Raw genomic sequence first — 19,347 nt, forward strand, 5'->3', positions numbered from 1 at the left:
CTGATAGATTGACTACTGATGATGAAAATCATTATACTTGTCAATATAATTAAAAAATTATTTAAAAAAGTATAAAAGCATCACTCTGATGAATGTGCTGTCATCTGGACCAGAGCCCTTCACTGATTTGTACAGTGCAGGTGACAAGCAGCCCAGATGCCTCTGATATGGAACTGACTTCTCTTAGCTTTCCTTTCCAGGCTCTCAGAGCAGGAGGAACCATGGGAAGCTTTGTAGATAGAGGTTGCAAGGCCTCTTGCCTGCCTAGGAGCAGTCACTTTGTTCATATGATGGTTCTGCTCTGCCTCAAGTCCATCAGGGGAATCCCTGCCTCATCATCATAATCGTTGGGTCACCAACATCAGGAGGCAGCCATGATCTCAAATTAATGAGAAGTTTCTTGACTGTCGCATGAAGTAGCCTGGACACAGTCTGAATACATGCATGTAGGTGGCCTGTGGGAGAACACAAAATTCCCTAAAGTGCCCTAATTTTGATACCTTTGATTAAACAAATCTGAATCCTTCCCTTCACCAAAGACTGTTCACGAGTTGCCGTGATACTGACACAAGGGCTTTCCTTTATTCTGAAGACATCCTGTTTCTGAGAACATCCAGATGGATTCTCTCCCATAGTTCTACTGATTATCAGCCTATGGACTTCTTTTCTGCTTTTTAAACCCGGAGGGGCAGGACGAATTATTTTCCTTCTCTCTCTTTTCTGTCATAGACACAAAATTTAACCTTCACCCGTGACCTCCATGTTCATGTTCCCACAGAGCGCATTCATAAGGTTTCTTTTCATTATAAATCCTCTGATGAGAAGATAAGAGATGATCTCTGGCTGAAAGCCTTCCCACAGGGAGTCCATAAACGGCTTGTACCCTGAGTGATTTTTCTGCTAAGAAGCTCTGTACTCCGTTTTAATGCCTTTCTTCATTCAGGTCAGTTAGAAGATCCACCTCCAGAGCCCAGGACCCTGGGGCATGAGATCACTGCTGCAGATCGAAACAGCTACTCCACAAGCTTGCAATGGTCCAGCCTCAGGCTCCGAGGCGAGCATGTGCTGCTGCAGCATAGGCATCCGCAGGAGGACTGGGGAGGGAGAATAAGGATGGCGCGTTGGGGGGCGGGGGGTGGCGCAGAGGCAAGGCCCATCCCACGTGACCTCATTGACCACAGCCTCCCTGTGGCTGCCCCCTCACCACTGGCCTTCTTGGCGCTGGGCCCTACCCTTTGGGAGAAGGGGTCTTTCCTATCCCTCACGTCGCGAGCTTTCCCACGCAAGAGGTGTTCATTGGGTGGACTCTACCCCACGTTCCTCCCTCTAGGTTCCTTCCTGGCCCACCCCCTCCTCGTGTTTTCATCACCACGTGAGTCTCTCACATTGGTCAGCCGAGTCATGACGTTCGTCTTCCAGGAGCCCTCCCCGGGCTCCAGTTCCACGCGACCTACTTTCATTGGTCCGTTCAACTGCCGGTCGCCCAACCTCTTTACGCTCCCTGCTCTTATTGGTTCATTTTTCCAAGAGTCCGCCCTACGCCACCTGTTGATTGGCCACTCCATCCTCGATTCATACCTTTCCATCCCCAGTCACTAGATTCACTCAAGTCACTCTACCCGCCTTTGATTGGGCCTGGCCTCCCGGGAATCACCCCCTTAATCTATTTCGCTCTGTGATTGGCTACCAGGATCCTTCCGTGAGAAAGTACTCCTTGCGGCTTTGGAATGCCCAAAGAGCGCGTCACGCAAGGGGCGGGTCGTCCCGTGCCTAGCTTCTTCGGATTGGTCCATTTTTGCCCGGGGAGGGATGAGATCCACGCCCCTCGTGACCATCGGCCAATCCCCGCCAGGGCGTGTTCCCTTCTCCTTCGTGGATTGGCCAACTGGCGAGGGCCTGGGAGGGGCGCGAGGATCCCTCAAAGGTACAGGAGGCGGCAGGACCCGCGGCGGCAGCGGCGGCGCGGGCGGAGATGGCGCAGCGGGGCATGGCCGCCGAGTTCTGGCAGGTGCCGGCTGTCACGCGTGCCTACACGGCGGCCTGCGTGCTAACCACCGCGGCCGTGGTGAGGGCCCGCCCCGGGCGTCCCCCACCGTGCCAGCCCCGCGTTTCCCTCAGCCTGCGGCTCTCAGCATTCCCTGCCCCCGGCCCCCCGGCCCCTCGTGTCCCCTCCCCCACGGCCGCCCCCTCGTGTCCCCTCCCCCACGGCCCAGGGGTGCCCCGCGAAGCCCCTGCCCATCCCCCCCCCAGCCTCGCCGGCCCGTCCCCACCGGGGTCTTTGTCATGCCCCCCACAGCAGCTGGAGCTCATCACCCCCTTCCAGCTGTACTTCAACCCGGACCTCATCTTCCGGAAGTTCCAGGTGACTGGCCGGGACAAAGGCCAGGGTCAAGGTCGAGGTCGGGGGAGAGGGGTCAGGGAGCGGCCCCCGCCCTGCGCCTCCCCCCAGCCCGCGCTCCTCCTCTTCCCCCGGCAGGTGTGGAGGCTCATCACCAGCTTCCTCTTCTTCGGGCCCCTGGGATTCAGCTTCTTCTTCAACATGCTTTTCCTGTATCCTTGGAAGGGCCCCGAGCCGGGCCGGGCCTGGACTCGCGTGGGGGGGGGGGGGGAGTTGGGGCGGGGGGATCCTCGGGACGGGGGCGGGGCAGGGGATCCTGGGGCGGGCTGGAGCCGGACCCTGCGCTCCGCGTGTTTCCGATAGCGCCCCAGCTACAGGTACTGCCGCATGCTGGAGGAAGGCTCCTTCCGGGGGCGGACGGCCGACTTCGTCTTCATGTTTCTCTTCGGGGGAGTCCTTATGACAGTATCCTTCCTGCTCCAGGCTGAAGTGGCCCAGCCAGCCAAGGGGGGGCGGAGCCCCGCAGAGCCCAGCACCAGGGCGCCGGAGTCCCACAGTAGTCACGATCCGAGCGGGAGGAAGGGGTGACGGAGGGGCCAGCCCTCAGGGAAGGGTCAGTCGGGCTGAAAGGTCAGCCATGCCAGGTGAGGTGTGGCAGGGGGCACGTGCTGCATGAGGTATGCCAAGGCACAGGATGGGTGGACTTTCAATCCTCCCAGCCGCATCCCGCAGCCCCTTAGAAACCCTCTAGGCGAACCCACGTAGCGGACAGATGAAGAAACTGAGGCCGAGGCAGCGGGTGTACAGCACTGTGCAAAGATCATCGTTAGCGCTGGGGAAGCTGAGGCAGGCTGCATTTGAACCCAAGCCCAGTGTTCTCTGCATTCAGCACAACCGGGAGATTCCAGGTCCTTGGTTCCCTCACTTGTGAAATGGGGAGGCGCCCTCACACCCCCCCACCCCCACCTTGACTCAAGAGCTCCCAGCTCTTTGGGCTTCTGGCCAGCCTCTTCTTCCTGGGCCAGGCCTTCACCATCATGCTGGTGTACGTGTGGAGCCGGCGGAACCCATACCTCCGGATGAACTTCTTTGGCCTCCTCAACTTCCAGGCACCCTTCCTGCCCTGGGTGCTGATGGCCTTCTCTCTGCTTCTGGGCAACTCAGTCCTAGTGGACCTACTGGGTGAGCAAGCACTCATGGCAGGACCCCAAGGCGCTAGGGGAGGGGGTCCCTGGTCATGGAGGGACACCTCTGCTGGGGGCAGGTGCCTTAGGTTCCTTGCACCCTATTTGACTTTGCCCAGACTGGGCATCCATCCCCAGGTCTATGCCTCCAGGTGCCCATGCCTGCCAGACTTGTCTTGAGCCTTCTCTTTGCTGGTCCCCTCCCCTGGGGGGCCACTTAGTGAGTCTGCTCTCTCCTCCTGCTCAGGGATTGCTGTAGGTCACATCTATTACTTCCTTGAAGATGTCTTCCCCAACCAGCCTGGGGGCAAGAAGCTCCTGCTAACCCCAGGCTTCCTGTGAGTATGGGGGACTTGGGCCACAATTCCCTCCCCTCAGTCCCAACCTGTGGGGGCCTTCCCAAGACCAGATGTCCCTTCTCATCTCCTGGCCTTCCAGGAAGCAGCTCTTCAATGCCCCTGAAGTGGACCCAAATTACATGCCCCTTCCTGAGGAGCAGCTGGGCCAGGATCCTGTGGACCACCAACAGTAACTACTTCTTTCTTCCAAGCTGGAAAAGGTGGGCCTCCAGCTCTGACCAGAAGGCCTCCCTCCCCTCCCCTGTGTATCCCACATATCTCCCTGGGAGCTCAAGTGCAGTGGCTCAGCACTCAGGGGTTCCCCGCCCCCATCTTGAGTGGCCCTGGCCCCTCTCCCCAACTCCAGGAAAAGAGAGCAAAGGGATGGCCCACAGATGAATCTAATAAAGACTTGGCAGCCTCTGTGCAAGCCTTGGCTTACTGGTGCCTTCTTGCATGAGGCTGGGGGCTGAGGGTCATGCGGGCCTGACCCCACCAGGGGCTTCCTTGGGCATCGATTACTGGACCAAGGGCCCCAAATGGAGCTTTCCTCACACATCTCAGAGCGCAAAGGGCTGTGGCCGTTTGTATGCATAGACCTCCCGGGCAAGAGAATCCACCACCTCCCAAGGATGATTGCTGTCCTCCTGGATGGGGCTGTGTGGCCTGACTTCAGACTTAAGGAGTCTCTGAAGCTTCTCCCTGGAAAACCGATCTGCTCTTTCAGTCTTAGGGGCGATCTCTTTCCCCTACTTGGTGCTGCACTGGTAGTGGGTCAGCCCTCTCCCAGAGCTGGCCTTGGGGAACCTTTAATGGGGGAGGGCCCACAAGGTTCAAAGCCAGAGTCCCTATGGGAAGGAAGCCCAAGGGGACTCCCTGAACATATGGAGGGTCTGTTACTAAAGTGCTGGGAGCAGTGAGAACAAAATGTGCTCTCCCTGGCCTGGGGCAGGACCACCCAGCTGAGCCCTGGAGGTGGCAGGGGATGGTAGCGAACAGGAGGCAGTGCCTTGATTTCCTTGTCTGCTGCAAGATGGCACTAGGGGAGTGCAGGTAGGGGGAACCTCCCGGGCCTAAACTGAGCTGCTCCTCTCATCCCCAAGGCTTCCAATGCCTTTTCTGGACCCACTACTTCAAGCATCCCACACTCCTGCTTCCCCTTACCCCCTACTCCAAGTCTCCCCCTTCTCTTCCCTTCATTCATTCCCTGGAACAGGATGAAATCACCCGGGTGGACCACGGTGCTTGGATGGGGCGGGGTGACCTGTTCAAGACCCCAGTCACTATTCTAACAATGAAGCTTTTAAGGGCCATCCTTGGCTTTTGTACTTGCATCCCAACAGTGCCTGATGCAGTAAATGCTTTTTCATTAATTGATTCTACAACTTTGAAAGGGGTGGTCTGGACCAGCCTCCTACATAGTGGGCATGATGCTAGGCAGTCATGACAGGTCTTGTAAGACAGAGTTGCCCTTGGCTACCCAGGCATGGGGGACTTCTGTTCCTCCCCCACTGGCAGAGAATTAGGGTTGGTCCCAGGGACTGGCACTTGCTGGGTTTTTGCAGGTCTCCATGACCACAGCTACCTCCGTCCTCTGGTTCCTGGCTGCAGATCTTCCCCTTTTCTCAAGGAAAGGCTTGGGATGTGGTGAGAGATCAGCGGGGCTTAGCACCCTCCACACCCACAGGTTGGGGGCTGACCTGTGTCTACCCGTCATCGTTAGCACCACCCTAGCTAGTGATGACAAGTACAGGATTCAAAGCCTGGCCAGCATGGCCACCAGGGATCGGAGGTGGGATGAGAGGATGATCCAGGCACTCTTGACAGCAGTCTCTCTGAGGGGACCCCTGGCCATGACCCCAGCTAGATCCCAACCATTCCCTTTTCAAAGCAGGCAGCAATGGACCATCCCCATCCACTCCCGAGGGGGTTAGCTGAGGTAGGGCACACCTGGGGTGCATCAGAGGCCTGGTGACTCCCTCCCAGCTCGTGTTCTAAGGAGGCCACTCTGGACATGGAGCTGGGCAGAGGCAGGCTTCCTCCATGCTCTCATGGTCAAGGGCTGAAAGCCCCAAGTTCAGATCCAGCCTCAGAGATGAGCTGTTTGCCTGTCTCCTCAATGGAGATCACACCAGCACCTACCTTGCCAGATGTGCGAAGCACTTAGCCCAGGGCCTGGCACACAGTAGGCACTGAATAACTCATCCCCTTCCCTCCCTAGTCTCCTCCCGTCGGATCAAGAACCCAGGGTCAAGAAGGGTTTGAGAAGCTGATGGGTGATGGGCTGGCCAGGCTCCACCCCAGACCTGAGGTACCCTCTCTCCCCACATCAGGTAACTGAGAGGCAGCAAAGGGCCCACCCCCAGTGCCCCTGATCCCAGCCTTAGCTAAGGAAGTGAACACCCCACATTCTCTTTATTAAAAAAAATCTTCCTAGCTGTGCCATGGACACCTGTACACATGGAACAAACCCCATCAGCCCAGAAAAGCCCTTCTGCACCTCCCCTGACCCCGGGCCAGGGACGGCATCCACCCCTCCCCCCAGCCTCTTCTACTGAGAGGAAAAGGAGGGCCTCATCTTCCAGAGACCTCACCGCCAAGGCCAGCAGGCTACCAGGCTGGGGCCGTGTTGGCCAAACGTCGCATCCGCCTGTGGGAGCACAAGACACGAGGTTAAAGAAGGGAGGAGGCCGGAGCCAGTCTCACCCCCCTCCAACTACAGCCTGCCCTCTGGCATCAGCTGACCGATGGTCCCTGGGAAGGGCTGGGGCAAGGCCAGAGCTTGACTGACATGGGGAGGAAGCCCTGGCTAACTGGGGGCAGGCCTTCCTTCGGGCTGAGAAGTCAGGACAGACCTGTGTTCAAGTTGGGTGAACCTGTGAGATGGGCGCCCTGACAGGGTTGCTGTAAAGATGCCCCAGAGCACATGACAAAGGCACCTGGTATTCCTGTCCTGGTCTCGAATCTTCTTCTCCATTTCGGCATCTGTCAAGGTCTCCAGGAGGGGGCACCACTGGTCAGCATCACCCGTGTTCCGAATCGCAATCTCCACTGTGGGCAGAGGGTTCTCACTGAGGGAAGGGACAGACATGCGTGTGGGGAGAGATGCTCCAGATCCCCGGCTCCTTTCCCTGCCCCATGCGGGCTTGTCTTCAAAGGACAGCCGCTGTCCTCCCCTGGAGAGGAGCATGCCCGTGCCCGCCTATGTCTGAGAGTGAAAGGGGGGCAGCAACAGCCCCCACTGGGGTGCCCCAAATTCACGAGAGGTCTGCTGTGCCCCGCTCCAGGCTCAGTACTATACACGCAAAGCCTCACAGACCCCATGCAGGGCCCACCCTGCCACTCTCTGAGACAGGCAGCACCACGTCCAAGGTACGGCATCCCCGGCCCCTTTCAATGTTCAGCCCAAATAGCACATCAAGGACTCCATCCTCAGCAGCCCTCTGCCCCCAGGCCTTGTATTTCTTCTGGACATGTTTGATAAGTGTGTCCAGCTAGATCAGAAGCTTCTCGAGGGCAGGGGCCGAGCGTCCTCATCTTGGCAGCCCCGGCCCTCCACCGACTTAGGTTCTCCTGAGGAATCCACACATGCACGGTGATGAGACACAATCCATACAAAAACAAGGGGGTCACTGAGCCAAGATTACAGGAGGGGGAGATGAGGAGGGAGAAGATTCCACACGTGGAGACAGTGAGGACTGAGGCCCCAAGATGCCATTTTGGCTAGAATAGAGAGTAGGAGAGGGAGTCACATGAGCTCAGCCACAGGACTGGGCCATGGGACCAAATCACAGCCATAGGGACCGAGCCACGGGGGCTGGGCCGCGCCACAGCAACAGAATCGACGGCAATGGGGAGGAGGCAATGCCAAGAAGGGCCCCTGCAGGGTTATCCAGACAGAGAACAGCAGGCAGTCTGAGATATGGGACTGGAGCTCAGGAGAAAGGTAAGGGCTGGAGAGCAAAGACTTGGGTCCGAGGTCCATGCCGACACATCTGGCTGTGTGACACTAGGGCAAATGGCTGAGCCTGTCTATCCCGGGCAGCTTCTTAGTGTCAAAAGTCATGGAGCAGCCCTCCAAATGTGCTCTGGCCTGCCCTGGGAGGCTCCTGGGCAGAAGTCTCCAAGCAGCATTGCTATGTGGGGGGTGGGAGGTGCTGCATGCCACTGAGGTAACTTCATGTCCCCTGGGCTGCTGGGAGCTGCAGCCACAAAAGGAGCTTCTGCACTAGGAATTCCCTCTACTGATCCAAGGGCAGATGTGGGCCTCAATCACACCCCTAAGGGAAATCCTAACCCGTGCTTTCAATGCCAAGGCAACCAAGCTGACTCAGAGGCGACTGGTGGCACAGGAGGTGTAGGCCCAAGTTCAACAGCATCCCCTGATGCTGGCATTGTGGCCCTGGGCAAATCACCTTACCTATTTGTCTCAGTTTCCTCAGCTGCTAAACTAAGAGAAGCTATGCTGTGTGAAGACTAAGCCCTCAGGACCACGCCTGGCATACAGCAGGCACTATGGAAGTACTTCGACCCTTCCTTCTGCCTCACCCAAACCCTGACCCTGCCAGGCAAAACTGATCTGCCCTCCCCTGACCTGTGAGTGACAGACAAGCCAAACTAACATGTCTGTGCCCGCATCCTGCCCCGCTAGATGGAAAACATCTCCCCTACCCAACCCCTAGCCCTTCGCTCTGCATAGAAACTGGCCTGACCTGAAGCAAAGCTGATGACCCTCACCTCTGGCCAAGGGCCAGGCAGAAGGGGCCTGGGAAGGGGATCTAGAGGAAGGGATCCAGCTGGGCCCTGCCTGGTGATGGCGCTCTCAGGATGGAAGGGCTTGGCACTGATTATGCCGATTCGGCCCACCCCACCCCCAGATGATTAAGAGGCAGATGGCTAGGACTGCTGACAGAAGGCTGTGCCCACGACAATGTGGCACTGCTCGCTGCCAGCAACCCCCCCCCCCCCAGCTGGGTTTGGGGCTTTGGGAACTAAGTGAGCACCAGCCCAAAGCACATGAATCATGGTTGGGGGGAGGTAGGTACTGAGCCAGCCCCTCCTAGAACAGACACACACCTGGTTCTAAATTGACACCAGCCGGGCCCTTGGGCTCCCAAGATCCCACTTCACAGTACAAAACAAATCGCTAAGTCCAAAGCCAAGCCAGCTTGTTGGATGATGCATCTGCAAGACCCTCAGGCCTGGCAGGGGCCTCGAGCAGGGCCTGGAAGTGGGAGGCAAGGAGTCAAGGAGGCCTGGGGAGGACTTCTGGACCAACGCAGGCCTCCAGCAGCCTCTGCAGGAGGGGCAGAGCCCAGCCACCCTGCCCTCAGGCCTCCTTGCACTGCTCCTGAAGGCAGGCAGCCTGAGCCCCTGGATGTCCCAACCATGGAGCCTGTGGCGCTCACTGTCCCTCCCCAGCATGGGGGCGGGAGGCCACTCCATGCCTTCCATTCCCATCTCTGAGATTACCCTTCTGCCTCAGTTCGGCTCAAGCCCAGAGACACACCTGCTTTTTCTGCTCCCCACCCCCCCAGGTCCCGTGGTTTGGGACAGTGCGGAAAACTGTCCTGCTACCTGCTCTCCTGGCCAAGGGCGGGCTCTAGAAAGATGACACTGCACAGAAGGCCCCTGGGCCAAGACCCATACTGACCAAAACTAGGCGAGGGAGGCTGGGCCAGGAAAGAGATGCCTTCCCTCCCTTCCATCCTCTCTGGGCCTCAGCTTCCCAGCGCCAGCCCCAACCTCCTCCTCTGCCCACCTCTTACTACACCAAGCAGCCCAGGACAAGACACCAGATTCAGCCCCTGAGCTCGGCTGCCCTCACCAAGCCCCTGCCCCAGGAACTGCTCTGGAAGGAGTCACATACAGGGACTTTTCTGGGCAGCTCCAGGCAGGCTTGGCCACCTCCAGTGCCCAGTAGGCAACAGGGAACCCACCAGGTTGACGCCCCAGAGAAACTAGAATTCCTCCCATAAATCTACCAGGAGCCTCATGCCAGGCTGTCAAGAGGTCACAGTGGGGCCAGAGCAAGCGAGAGCCTGTCACCAACAAGCCATGGCCTTCAGCTTCCTGGTCCCCGGGCTCCCGCCCCACAGCACTGTCTGGCTGGTGGACAGGCCCAGCCCGGAGCAGGCCAACCATAGATAGAGGCTGACTTCAGGCCCTGGGCGGGGCACTCAATACAACACAGCATCATGGATGTGGGGCCTACCCCACCAGGCCACAAGCAGTGCCCCTCACGGCAGAAAGGAGCGTCTCCACAGCAAGCTGCCGGATGAGACAAAGGGAGGCTTCCTGTCAGCCCACTGAACGCACACACACAGGCACGCACACGTGACAGGGTGGTGGGCTACCCCCCACCAGCAATCTCCCAGATGACAGATGGATGGATACTGCCCCTGCCCACCTGGACTCCATTTTCCTCGCCCCCATGGGGTGGGGTCCCACAGCAAAGGTGAAAGAGACAAATGTGAGGCCCACCTCCACCCGCTATAACCCCTACCTGAAAGCATAGGTCTTCTGATGCCAGCTGAGCTGGCCCCGAATGCTGTAGGCGATGGTGGTGACGAATTCCCCCCCAAGGCCGAGCTCCGAGCACAGCTTCAGAGCAAACTTCTCTGGGGAATTCTCCTTCTCAGACATGTCCCACTCAAACTGGTCGACCAGAGAGATGTTTCCCACGTGGATATTCAACTGGACGTGGGGATCCGAGAGAGAAGGAGGAAGGGCATCGATGCAGGCCCACCCCCCGGGACCCCCCAGAGGCCCCCCAAGGTAAGGCAGCAGCAGGGCCAGGATGAGAGCCCAGCTCTTCTTACCACTCTCCACCCCCTCCCAGGACACTCACAGAAAGGGGTGCTCCCCATCTCAGAGCATCTGCTAGAGAAAGAGGGGGGTGGGCCCATGGCCTGTAACCCACCCTTGTCTGGGGGTCACGTCAGACAGAAGGAGCAGACCCGGGGATCTGTCATGACCATAATGTACTCTATGTCAGGTGTTCTAAGCTGGTGAGAGCCACTCCCCCCAGCCTTGGCCCTGGCAGTCCAACTAGCCCCGAAAGTGACTGAGGGCCCTGGGGAGAGAGCAGTGGGCACGCTGGCCACGGACAAGGCAGGAATCAGACCTTCCCGTCCCAGAGCCCAGCTCAGGAGGTGGGGGCCCAAGTCCAAGGGAGCTCCCAGAGGCTGAGGGCTGAGAGTCCCTCCCAACTTCAATGGGTCTTTCTACCCCACCCAAGGCCTGGGCCTGGGTCTGCGGCGGGCCAGGAATGCCTCACCCCTACCTTGATGATGACTCGCTGGTCCGACTGGTCCTCCAGTAGGCTGTCAGTGGGATAGGACTCGATCTGCTGCCGAATGGCCGAAGCAATGGCAGGGACAAAGGTCAGAGGGTTCAGATCGAGGTCGTCGCAGAGGATTTCTGAGAACATTTCCGGGGTCATCAGCTTCTCTGAGATCAGAGACAAGAGGCAGCCAATGAGTGTCCAAGCAAGGCAAGAGGCCCCCTCCTCCCAGGGGCCCTGCTGGGGAAACTGAGGCCTGGCACGCTCACTATGCAGCTGACGATGACCCTTTTGGGTGCTGAGACCCAGGCCCCAGAGCCCAGAAGCTCCGAGCTGCAGGAGGCTCCACAATGGGAGCCATGTCCTAAGCCCAATTCTTTCAAAGGCATTCGTGCTACCCTCCGGCAGCCCTTGGCTGGTGTGCCCCAGCAGGAGACTGAGGCACAGCACCCCAATGGCCCCAGGCTAGCAACTGGGAACTCTCTGCCCAGTTATCCCCAGGCCCCATCACATCACTTGTCGGCTCTTCCATTAAAACGTCAGCTACTTGCAAGGAAGCAGACAAGGAGGGAATGAGCGAGGAAGGCCTGGAGTCTAGACCTCTCTGATCTCAGAGCAGGCTCTTGGTGGTCAGAGAGCAGGGCCTGAAGTCAGGAAGACCCGAGTTCAAATCTGGCCTCGGACACTCACTACCTGGGAAACCACTGAACCACTAGCTGTGAAATGGGGATCATAACAGCCCTTGCCTCCGAGGGCTGCTGGGAGTCTATTAGCACAGTTCCTGACACACAACAGTAGTCTATAAATCCTCGTTCCTTGGAGAGGCAGACTGATGCTCGTCTCAGGCTCATGCCTGGCCCTCACCTGTCCCGTTCCCTCTCCTCCTCCTCCTCCTCCCCCCAATCACTTGCAGGTGGGCCTTCAGAACCGCCACCTTGAGCCAGGCCATGGGACCTTTCTACCCTTTGTCACCACCTCAGGGTGGAGTTTGGCAATATGGCGGATGGCTGGCCTCTCTAAAGACGAGGCAGTGGGGAGCGCAAGACCCACTCTTCATTCCACCGGTCAATCCAGATGGCCGCCACAGCCACGAGGGGCTGGTTCACTTCTTAGCCACAGCGCCACGTCAGATGACACTTCTTCAGTGAGGACCCCAGAGGACACCCTCTTTCAAGACGCAAGGCTCTGCTGTCCTGCCCCCATCCTAAGGGAAGCCCCTTAACAAACACTCATCAGCTTGGTTGCCTTCTCCCAAATGTCCCAGCGATGGGCAGATGGACAGATGGAGGAATAATGGATGGATAGATGGACAAACAGATGCATGGTTGGATGGATGACAAATGGATGGGTGGATAAAAGACAGATGGACAGATGGATGCATGGTCAATGAATGGACAGATGGATGATGGATGACTGGATAGATGACGGACAGACGGATGGATGATGGGCAGTTGGCTAAGTGATGGTTTCCCCTCGCCGGGCCCTGCCTCTTCTAGGTCCAGGATTTCCTCAGGTGAGTCGAGCTTCATCCAGAACGTGCAATCACTCTTCTGTAACTTCTGGGGAAGGTGCACACCCCCACAAGCCCAGCCCAGCACTGCGGGAGCACCATCCTGCCGAGCTTCAGCCACACGTCTGTCCTCTGCGTCCCTCGCTCCTCAAGCAGACACCTACATCACCCTAAGGTCAGTCTCCAGGCAGGCTCTCCCTGACACTGCTGCCCACCACAGGCTTCTCCTGGGATCTGGCCGTCTTCCCTGCAGCCCAGCAGCTCCTCTCTCAGAGGAAGCACCTGGACACATGCTTCACAGCCTTCCCGGGCTTTCCCTTCCCAAGAGCACCATTCCTGCCTTCTCCCAAAGCATGGCAGCTGTGAGAGGAGCCTGCAGCACTTACCTTGGAGTGGCCAGCAGGCTGCAACCCTCCCCTTGAGGAGATTGCGATGGGTCCCTGCACCGTCTGCCTGCCCCAGGCTGGCTAATGCTTGCCTGCCTGCCTGCCCTTCCCACTGGCTCCCTAGGCAAAGGTGACACAAGCAGGGCTGTGAGCTTGTTCTCCCAAGGGGCTCACACCACCCTCGGCAGGCTCTGGCTCCACTTCTCAGGCACCTAGCTTTTCTGGTCAGGCCCCACCTTAGCCCTACATGGCCTGTTTGATGACGGTGTCCAGAAGAGGCCAACCAGGCTGTTGAGGGGGTCTGAGACTCTGGCCACATACAGAATAAGCTAAATGTAGGAAGGAAGGTGAAGATGGGGTGAAGCTGACAGCCAGCCGTGCCCAGGTAAGACCATGCGCTCCAGCCCAAGGCGGTCTGTTCTAAAATTCAGAGCTACGAGGCAGGTGCAGAGTCTGTGCCTCTAGACCAAAGACTACCTCAATCATCCAACAACTGCCTTCAGAGGCACTCTGTTCGACGTACACACCTGAAAGTACGGCTCTGAGAAGGGTCCCTGGGCTTAATCCCAAAGGGCTCAGGACTCAAGGGAGGCCCACACACCTGGCCTGCGGCCAGAAGCAGCCGAGGACAAAAGCCCACCCCCCACATACCGTTCATGTTCCACGTGAAAGCATCTCTCAATTTCTGCCCATCTATCTCCATATCCAGCCTGATAGGGACCAGAACCTCAGGCTGGGACGCGTTTTCATGAATCACTGCAGGGTCGTGGTCATCAAAGCTGAGAAGGAAGAGTAAAGGGTTCAGTAGCAGGTCGCAAAGCGTACGCTGGGCAGATGCTGCCCCTGGTCAGAGATCCCGCCCAGGCACACATCCACAAGAGGCCACCAGCTGGCAGGAGCCTGCACACCCTCACCCGGGCCGAGCCTCAGGCTCCCCAGCTACACAATAACCATCACAACTCCCGAGTTACTCCTTCCCTCCTGGGCCTCCTTATTACCACAGCCAGTCTTGGTCAAGACCAAGTAAGATAATACATTGAGGGCTCCAGGCCTTATAATAGCAATTTAGATTTGAAGATCTTTCCCACCCAATGATAGGCCATGTGACCTGCTTACATCGCAGGTGGGAGGAGCTTGCTGACAGGAAATGCTGAGAGCAGTGTGTTGGTAATCCAAATGGGCTCCTTAGCGCTTCATTCAACAAGTGCCCTTGAAGAGTTTGGCCTTTGTTTCCTTTGATTAATTCAGTGTCTTTGATTGAGCCTTCCTAGGTGCTAAGCCCCAGGCCCAAACCCCTATTAGATATAAAACCTCAGTGGGTGTGGATTGGCAACTAAGGTGGGGCCCAAGGTGGGGCTAACTCCAGGGAGGGCCTGGTTTACATGTCTGGGAGAGCAGAGGCTTTTAGACAATGTGGGTTTAAGTCCGCTTCTCTGTGATGATTCTAGGTCATGTGGGTGAGTCGCATGTGTGACTCACCCCTGACACTGAAAAAGATATAAAAACCAGGAGTTGGCTGTTTGTTCCTAGGAGCTCTCTTACCCACAGCAGTGGTGGCACTCATGACTCTGGGCCAGCCCTTGTTCTGAGCTCACAGGCTGAACCTAGATGTTGGTAACTATGAATTGTATTGGGTCTGTCTGTTGATGTTTATAATTCGTTTGTATTTTGTTCTGAAGTTCAGGGTGCTGGCATTTTCCCCTGAACTAAATGAATGATATTTGTGTGCTGAATTAAAGTAAGCCTGCCAACCCCTTCACCTTGCTTTCCTTGGTTTAGCAGATCAAAAGAACCTGTGCTGTTGCGGCATTCTTGTTGTTGGGCTTGTGTTGGTCTTTCACTCCCATAACAGCTGCTAGCCGGATTGTTGCAACAAGCAGTTATGACAGAGCTGAGAGAAAGAACAGACCTGTGGTGGCTGTGAATGGGTGTGTTTGTGGGAAGGCCCCAGCAGCGGGGTGGAAGGTTTTGGGATGGCCAGGCTCCATACTGTCATGTTGTGCATTGAATTCTTTGCTGCGTCGGGGGACTGGGCAGATGGCTCGTGGGATCTGGTTCTCTGGCGTCTGAAGAAATGACTTACTTCTCCCTTCTATGTGGAGAGTCTCATATAATTTGACAATGATCATCTATATATAGGCAGCAGCTAGGGAATCAGGAACCCAATCCCGAATCCAGCCTCAGACATTCACTAGCCATGTCACCTGGGCAGTCTACCTCAGTTTCCTCACCTATACCATGGGGATCACAACAGTTGTGGTGAGGACCCCACGAGACGGAAGCGGCACTCGGTGCACCTTCAGGTGCTAGAAAAACCCGAATCGCTGCAGCTACCGTCATCACTGTCACCACACCCCCCAGCCGCTGCCGCCGCCGTGACCCGAGGCTCACCAGAGGGGAAACGTCCTCTTCTTATCTCTGCCCATGCGGTTCCTATTGATGGTGGTGGAACAGGGCACGGCGTCCAGATGGTGGGAGCTGTTTGGCAACGTCGGCACCCACTGGTTGTTCCTCTTGGCCTTCTGTTCTCTAGAGGAGGGGGGAGGGGGAAGGCAAAGAGCAGCAGGTGGGGGCCCTGGTGTCTCGAGGCACATGCGCCCGCGCCCCTCCCCACCCCACCTCCGCTGAATGGTAGGGCCCACGCTGGAAGTAGAGGTGGGGAGGGAGGACCCAGGAATGTGCACCTGGCAGGCCTAGGATTCGGCGTCACCAAGGGCACAGCCCCACCAGGGAGCCCCGAGGTCAGTTAGAGCAGAGTCTCGGTCCGATCAGGCTCCAAACACCACGTCTTTGGCCTCGGAGGGGCTGGGCGCCCTCTCGGCTGACCACCGTGAATACGTTCAAAGAAAAGCAGGGAAACGAGGAGAGAGGGACTGGCCCTGCACCCTCTCCCTGAACTGCCCGGGACACCCTCACTCCCCAAAAGGCCCGGCTGCCCGCCTCCGTGCACTCGTCTGTCAGACCACGACCGCCCACAGAGAACGGAGCTCGAGGAGCACAGCCGCTACCACGGCGGGAGCTCCCACCCAGGTCTCTGACACGCAGGAGTAAACGTGGAGGGTCCTCTCGGCACCCTCTTCCCTCGCACACGCAGGGGGGTCCGGTGACCTGGCACTCGCGCCAGCCCCGGCAGGTGCCCCGCTGCTGGCACTGTGGCACTGCCCGCAAGGCTCTGGGCAGCCCACCTCCCTCCCCACCCCCTTACCTGAGATAGGTGGGAGGTTCTGTGCTGATGGACACGGCCTTGTACTTCTCGTCATTCCCGTCTAATATCTCCTCGACCTCAGAGGCTTTTAACAGGGTCACGCTGGTGGCCAGAGTGGTGTAGCCGTGATCTAGACCCAAAGAGGCGCGGCTGCCGTCACGCAGGACATCACGGCAGGGGGCCGAGAAGGCGCGTGCGGGGCAGGGGGCATGCACGCCACAGGCCGGACGGGGCTGGTCCGAAGGGCTCTCACGCACCAACGAGGCCGCGCGGGGTCTGGGAGAAGCGAGCTCGCCGCCGCGGCCTCCGAGCGCCCCCACCCGCCACCCCCCAGGCGGGCCCCCGAAGCGCCACGGACAGGACCACAGACAAAGACACGGTCTCCGGACAGACGGACGAGGCCACGAAGCGACAAGGACACCCCCGACCCCCTGAGCACAGGCATGCCATGCCACTGACATGCGTCCGAGCCCGGCGCGGTTGGCGACTCGAGCCTCCCCAAACGCGCCATGGGCCGCATCCGGTCCCCGGGTACGTCGACATGCCCACAGCCACACGGGAAAGCCTCTGAGCTCTCCTAAAACGCTTTACGGACCCAGGCATCTTCCCGGTCCCGGCCCCGCCTCCCCCGCCCCCCAGCCCGGGTCCGAAAGCGCTTTATCATCTCTCTCGAGGCACGTTGGAAACAGGCGTACAAACCCTTGTGAAGACGCACCCTTAGCGCTAGGTTTGGATTTTTTACCATGTGACGACGCCACAATTTTCTTCCTCTCCTCCACCGTGGCGAGGCGCCTCCACAGGGAGGGGTACCTCTTGTACAGGGACCCCCGGAACATGCGCAGGTAGTTCCCCACCTGCCGGAGACAGAGAGAGACGGGGAGAGACGGGGATGGAGGGAGAGACAGAGATGGGGAGAGACCAGAGATGGGGATGGAGAGAGAGACAGAGACGGGGATGGAGGGAGAGACAGAGAGAGACAGGGAGAGACCAGAGACAAGGATGGAGAGAGAGACAGAGACGGGGATGGAGGGAGAGACAGAGAGAGACGGGGAGAGACAGGGATGGAGGGAGAGACAGAGACGGGGATGGAGGGAGAGACAGAGACAGACGGGGAGAGACAGGGATGGAGGGAGAGACAGAGAGAGACGGGGAGAGACAGGGAGAGACGAGAGACGGGGATGGAGAGAGAGACAGAGACGGGGAGAGACCAGAGACGGGGATGGAGAGAGAGACGGGGATGGAGGGAGAGACAGAGACGGGGAGAGACCAGAGACGGGGATGGAGAGAGAGACAGAGACGGGGAGAGACCAGAGACGGGGATGGAGAGAGAGACAGAGACGGGGAGAGACCAGAGACGGGGATGGAGAGAGAGACAGAGACGGGGATGGAGGGAGAGACAGAGAGAGACAGGGAGAGACAAGAGAAGGGATGGAGAGAGAGACAGAGAAAGACGGGGAGAGACAGGGATGGAGGGAGAGACAGAGACGGGGAGAGATGGGGATGGAGGGAGAGACAGAGAGAGACGGGGAGAGACAGGGATGGAGGGAGAGACAGAGATGGGGATGGAGGGAGAGACAGAGAGAGACGGGGAGAGACAGGGATGGAGAGAGAGACAGAGACGGGGATGGAGGGAGAGACAGAGAGAGACAGGGAGAGACCAGAGACAAGGATGGAGAGAGAGACAGAGACGGGGATGGAGGGAGAGACAGAGAGAGACGGGGAGAGACAGGGATGGAGGGAGAGACAGAGACGGGGAGAGATGGGGATGGAGGGAGAGACAGAGAGAGACGGGGAGAGACAGGGATGGAGGGAGAGACAGAGATGGGGATGGAGGGAGAGACAGAGAGAGACGGGGAGAGACAGGGAGAGACGAGAGACGGGGATGGAGAGAGAGACAGAGACGGGGAAAGACCAGAGATGGGGATGGAGAGAGAGACGGGGATGGAGGGAGAGACAGAGACGGGGAGAGACCAGAGACGGGGATGGAGAGAGAGACAGAGACGGGGAGAGACCAGAGACGGGGATGGAGAGAGAGACAGAGACGGGGAGAGACCAGAGACGGGGATGGAGAGAGAGACAGAGACGGGGAGAGACCAGAGACGGGGATGGAGAGAGAGACAGAGACGGGGATGGAGGGAGAGACAGAGAGAGACAGGGAGAGACAAGAGAAGGGATGGAGAGAGAGACAGAGAAAGACGGGGAGAGACAGGGATGGAGGGAGAGACAGAGAGAGACGGGGAGAGACAGGGAGAGACGAGAGACGGGGATGGAGGGGGGACCAGAGGGGGAGACGAGGTGGGGGAGGGGCCTCGGGGGTCAAGGACCCGGTGGGGACCCGTCGCCAGGCAGGGGCGGGGCTCGGACGCCACCCCCTACCCCCCCCCCCCCACGCGAGCACTGATTAAGTGCCTACTGTATGCCGGGATCAGGGGCCGTTTCCAGGCCGGTCTACCCTCCCCCCCACTCCTCTCGCATCCCCCCTCCCTTCGTCCCCGGGGGCCTCCCAGATAGTCGGGCTCGTCTCCTCCACCACCCCGCCTCAGAGTCGACCAAGCGGACCTCTTCACACACCCCCCCCGGGTCCCACTGGGACCGCGGGGCTCATCCTCACCTCGGACCCGATCATGTAGAACTCCCCGTCCTCCTCCAGCTGGAACTTCACCGGCTTCTGGCCGAACGTCTTGCTCAGAGCCATCATCATCATCGCGCCGAGGCCCGGTCCCCACGGACCCAGGCCGCCCAGCTGCCCACAGCCGCCCGCTCGGACCCCAGCCGCCTCGGCCACCGCCCACACCCGCCAGGCCGCGCCGCTCACTGCGCAAGCGCGCGTGGGGCCCGCGGCGGCAGCGGCAAGGAAGCGTGCGTGCGCGCGCCTCTCCGCGGGCCTCCGGCGCCTGCGCGCTGCCTCGCTGCGTGCCGCGTCCGTGCGTGCTGACGTAGACGCGCACCGCCCCGGCTCAGACAAAGAGCGGGCCCGGCCCCCCTGCCCCCCGCCCCCAGTCCCCGTCCCTCCCCCGGCCTCCCTCCCGTACTTGGACAAAAGAACCGGGCGTGGCCCCCTCGCCCCGCCCCCGACCACGCCCCCTGCCTCGAGCGGGACC

The 19,347-nt window shown here is 59.0% G+C and overlaps 2 protein-coding genes across 10 annotated transcripts; one reads left to right on the forward strand and one right to left on the reverse strand.

The window, feature by feature from the left end:
- The first annotated feature begins 1,923 nt into the window (after positions 1-1,923).
- DERL3 (derlin 3) lies at positions 1,924-6,805 on the forward strand. 8 transcript variants are annotated; one of them, XR_005010354.1, is made up of 9 exons: positions 1,924-2,065; positions 2,297-2,362; positions 2,477-2,550; positions 2,710-2,803; positions 3,325-3,520; positions 3,770-3,860; positions 3,961-4,081; positions 5,426-5,507; positions 6,082-6,805. XR_005010354.1 is itself a non-coding variant. In XM_036758327.1 (8 exons), exons 1-7 carry the CDS (start codon positions 1,973-1,975, stop codon positions 4,052-4,054), a joined length of 708 nt encoding a protein of 235 aa, XP_036614222.1. In that variant the 5' UTR covers positions 1,924-1,972; the 3' UTR covers positions 4,055-4,081; positions 6,082-6,805. The 8 variants fall into 8 exon arrangements, 4 of the variants coding, with proteins under 4 accessions (XP_036614222.1, XP_036614223.1, XP_036614224.1 ...); XR_005010360.1 differs by lacking the exon at positions 5,426-5,507 and having other exon boundaries at positions 6,082-6,193; positions 6,298-6,805; XR_005010366.1 differs by lacking the exon at positions 5,426-5,507 and having other exon boundaries at positions 6,082-6,193; positions 6,446-6,805.
- Positions 6,249-19,158, reverse strand: SMARCB1 (SWI/SNF related, matrix associated, actin dependent regulator of chromatin, subfamily b, member 1). Of its 2 annotated transcripts, none has more exons than XM_036758325.1 (9): positions 18,858-19,158; positions 16,989-17,100; positions 16,247-16,376; positions 15,433-15,570; positions 13,693-13,820; positions 11,146-11,312; positions 10,366-10,556; positions 6,800-6,931; positions 6,249-6,510 (listed from the first exon to the last, which is right to left on the reverse strand). In XM_036758325.1, the coding sequence occupies exons 1-9, from the start codon at positions 18,948-18,950 to the stop codon at positions 6,471-6,473; spliced, it is 1,131 nt and encodes a 376-aa protein (XP_036614220.1). In that variant the 5' UTR covers positions 18,951-19,158; the 3' UTR covers positions 6,249-6,470. The 2 variants fall into 2 exon arrangements, with proteins under 2 accessions (XP_036614220.1, XP_036614219.1); XM_036758324.1 differs by having other exon boundaries at positions 16,962-17,100; positions 18,858-19,078.
- Positions 19,159-19,347: the final 189 nt, after the last annotated feature.

This window comes from Trichosurus vulpecula, chromosome 1 (genome assembly GCF_011100635.1).
Source record: "Trichosurus vulpecula isolate mTriVul1 chromosome 1, mTriVul1.pri, whole genome shotgun sequence".
Classification (NCBI taxonomy): domain Eukaryota; kingdom Metazoa; phylum Chordata; class Mammalia; order Diprotodontia; family Phalangeridae; genus Trichosurus; species Trichosurus vulpecula.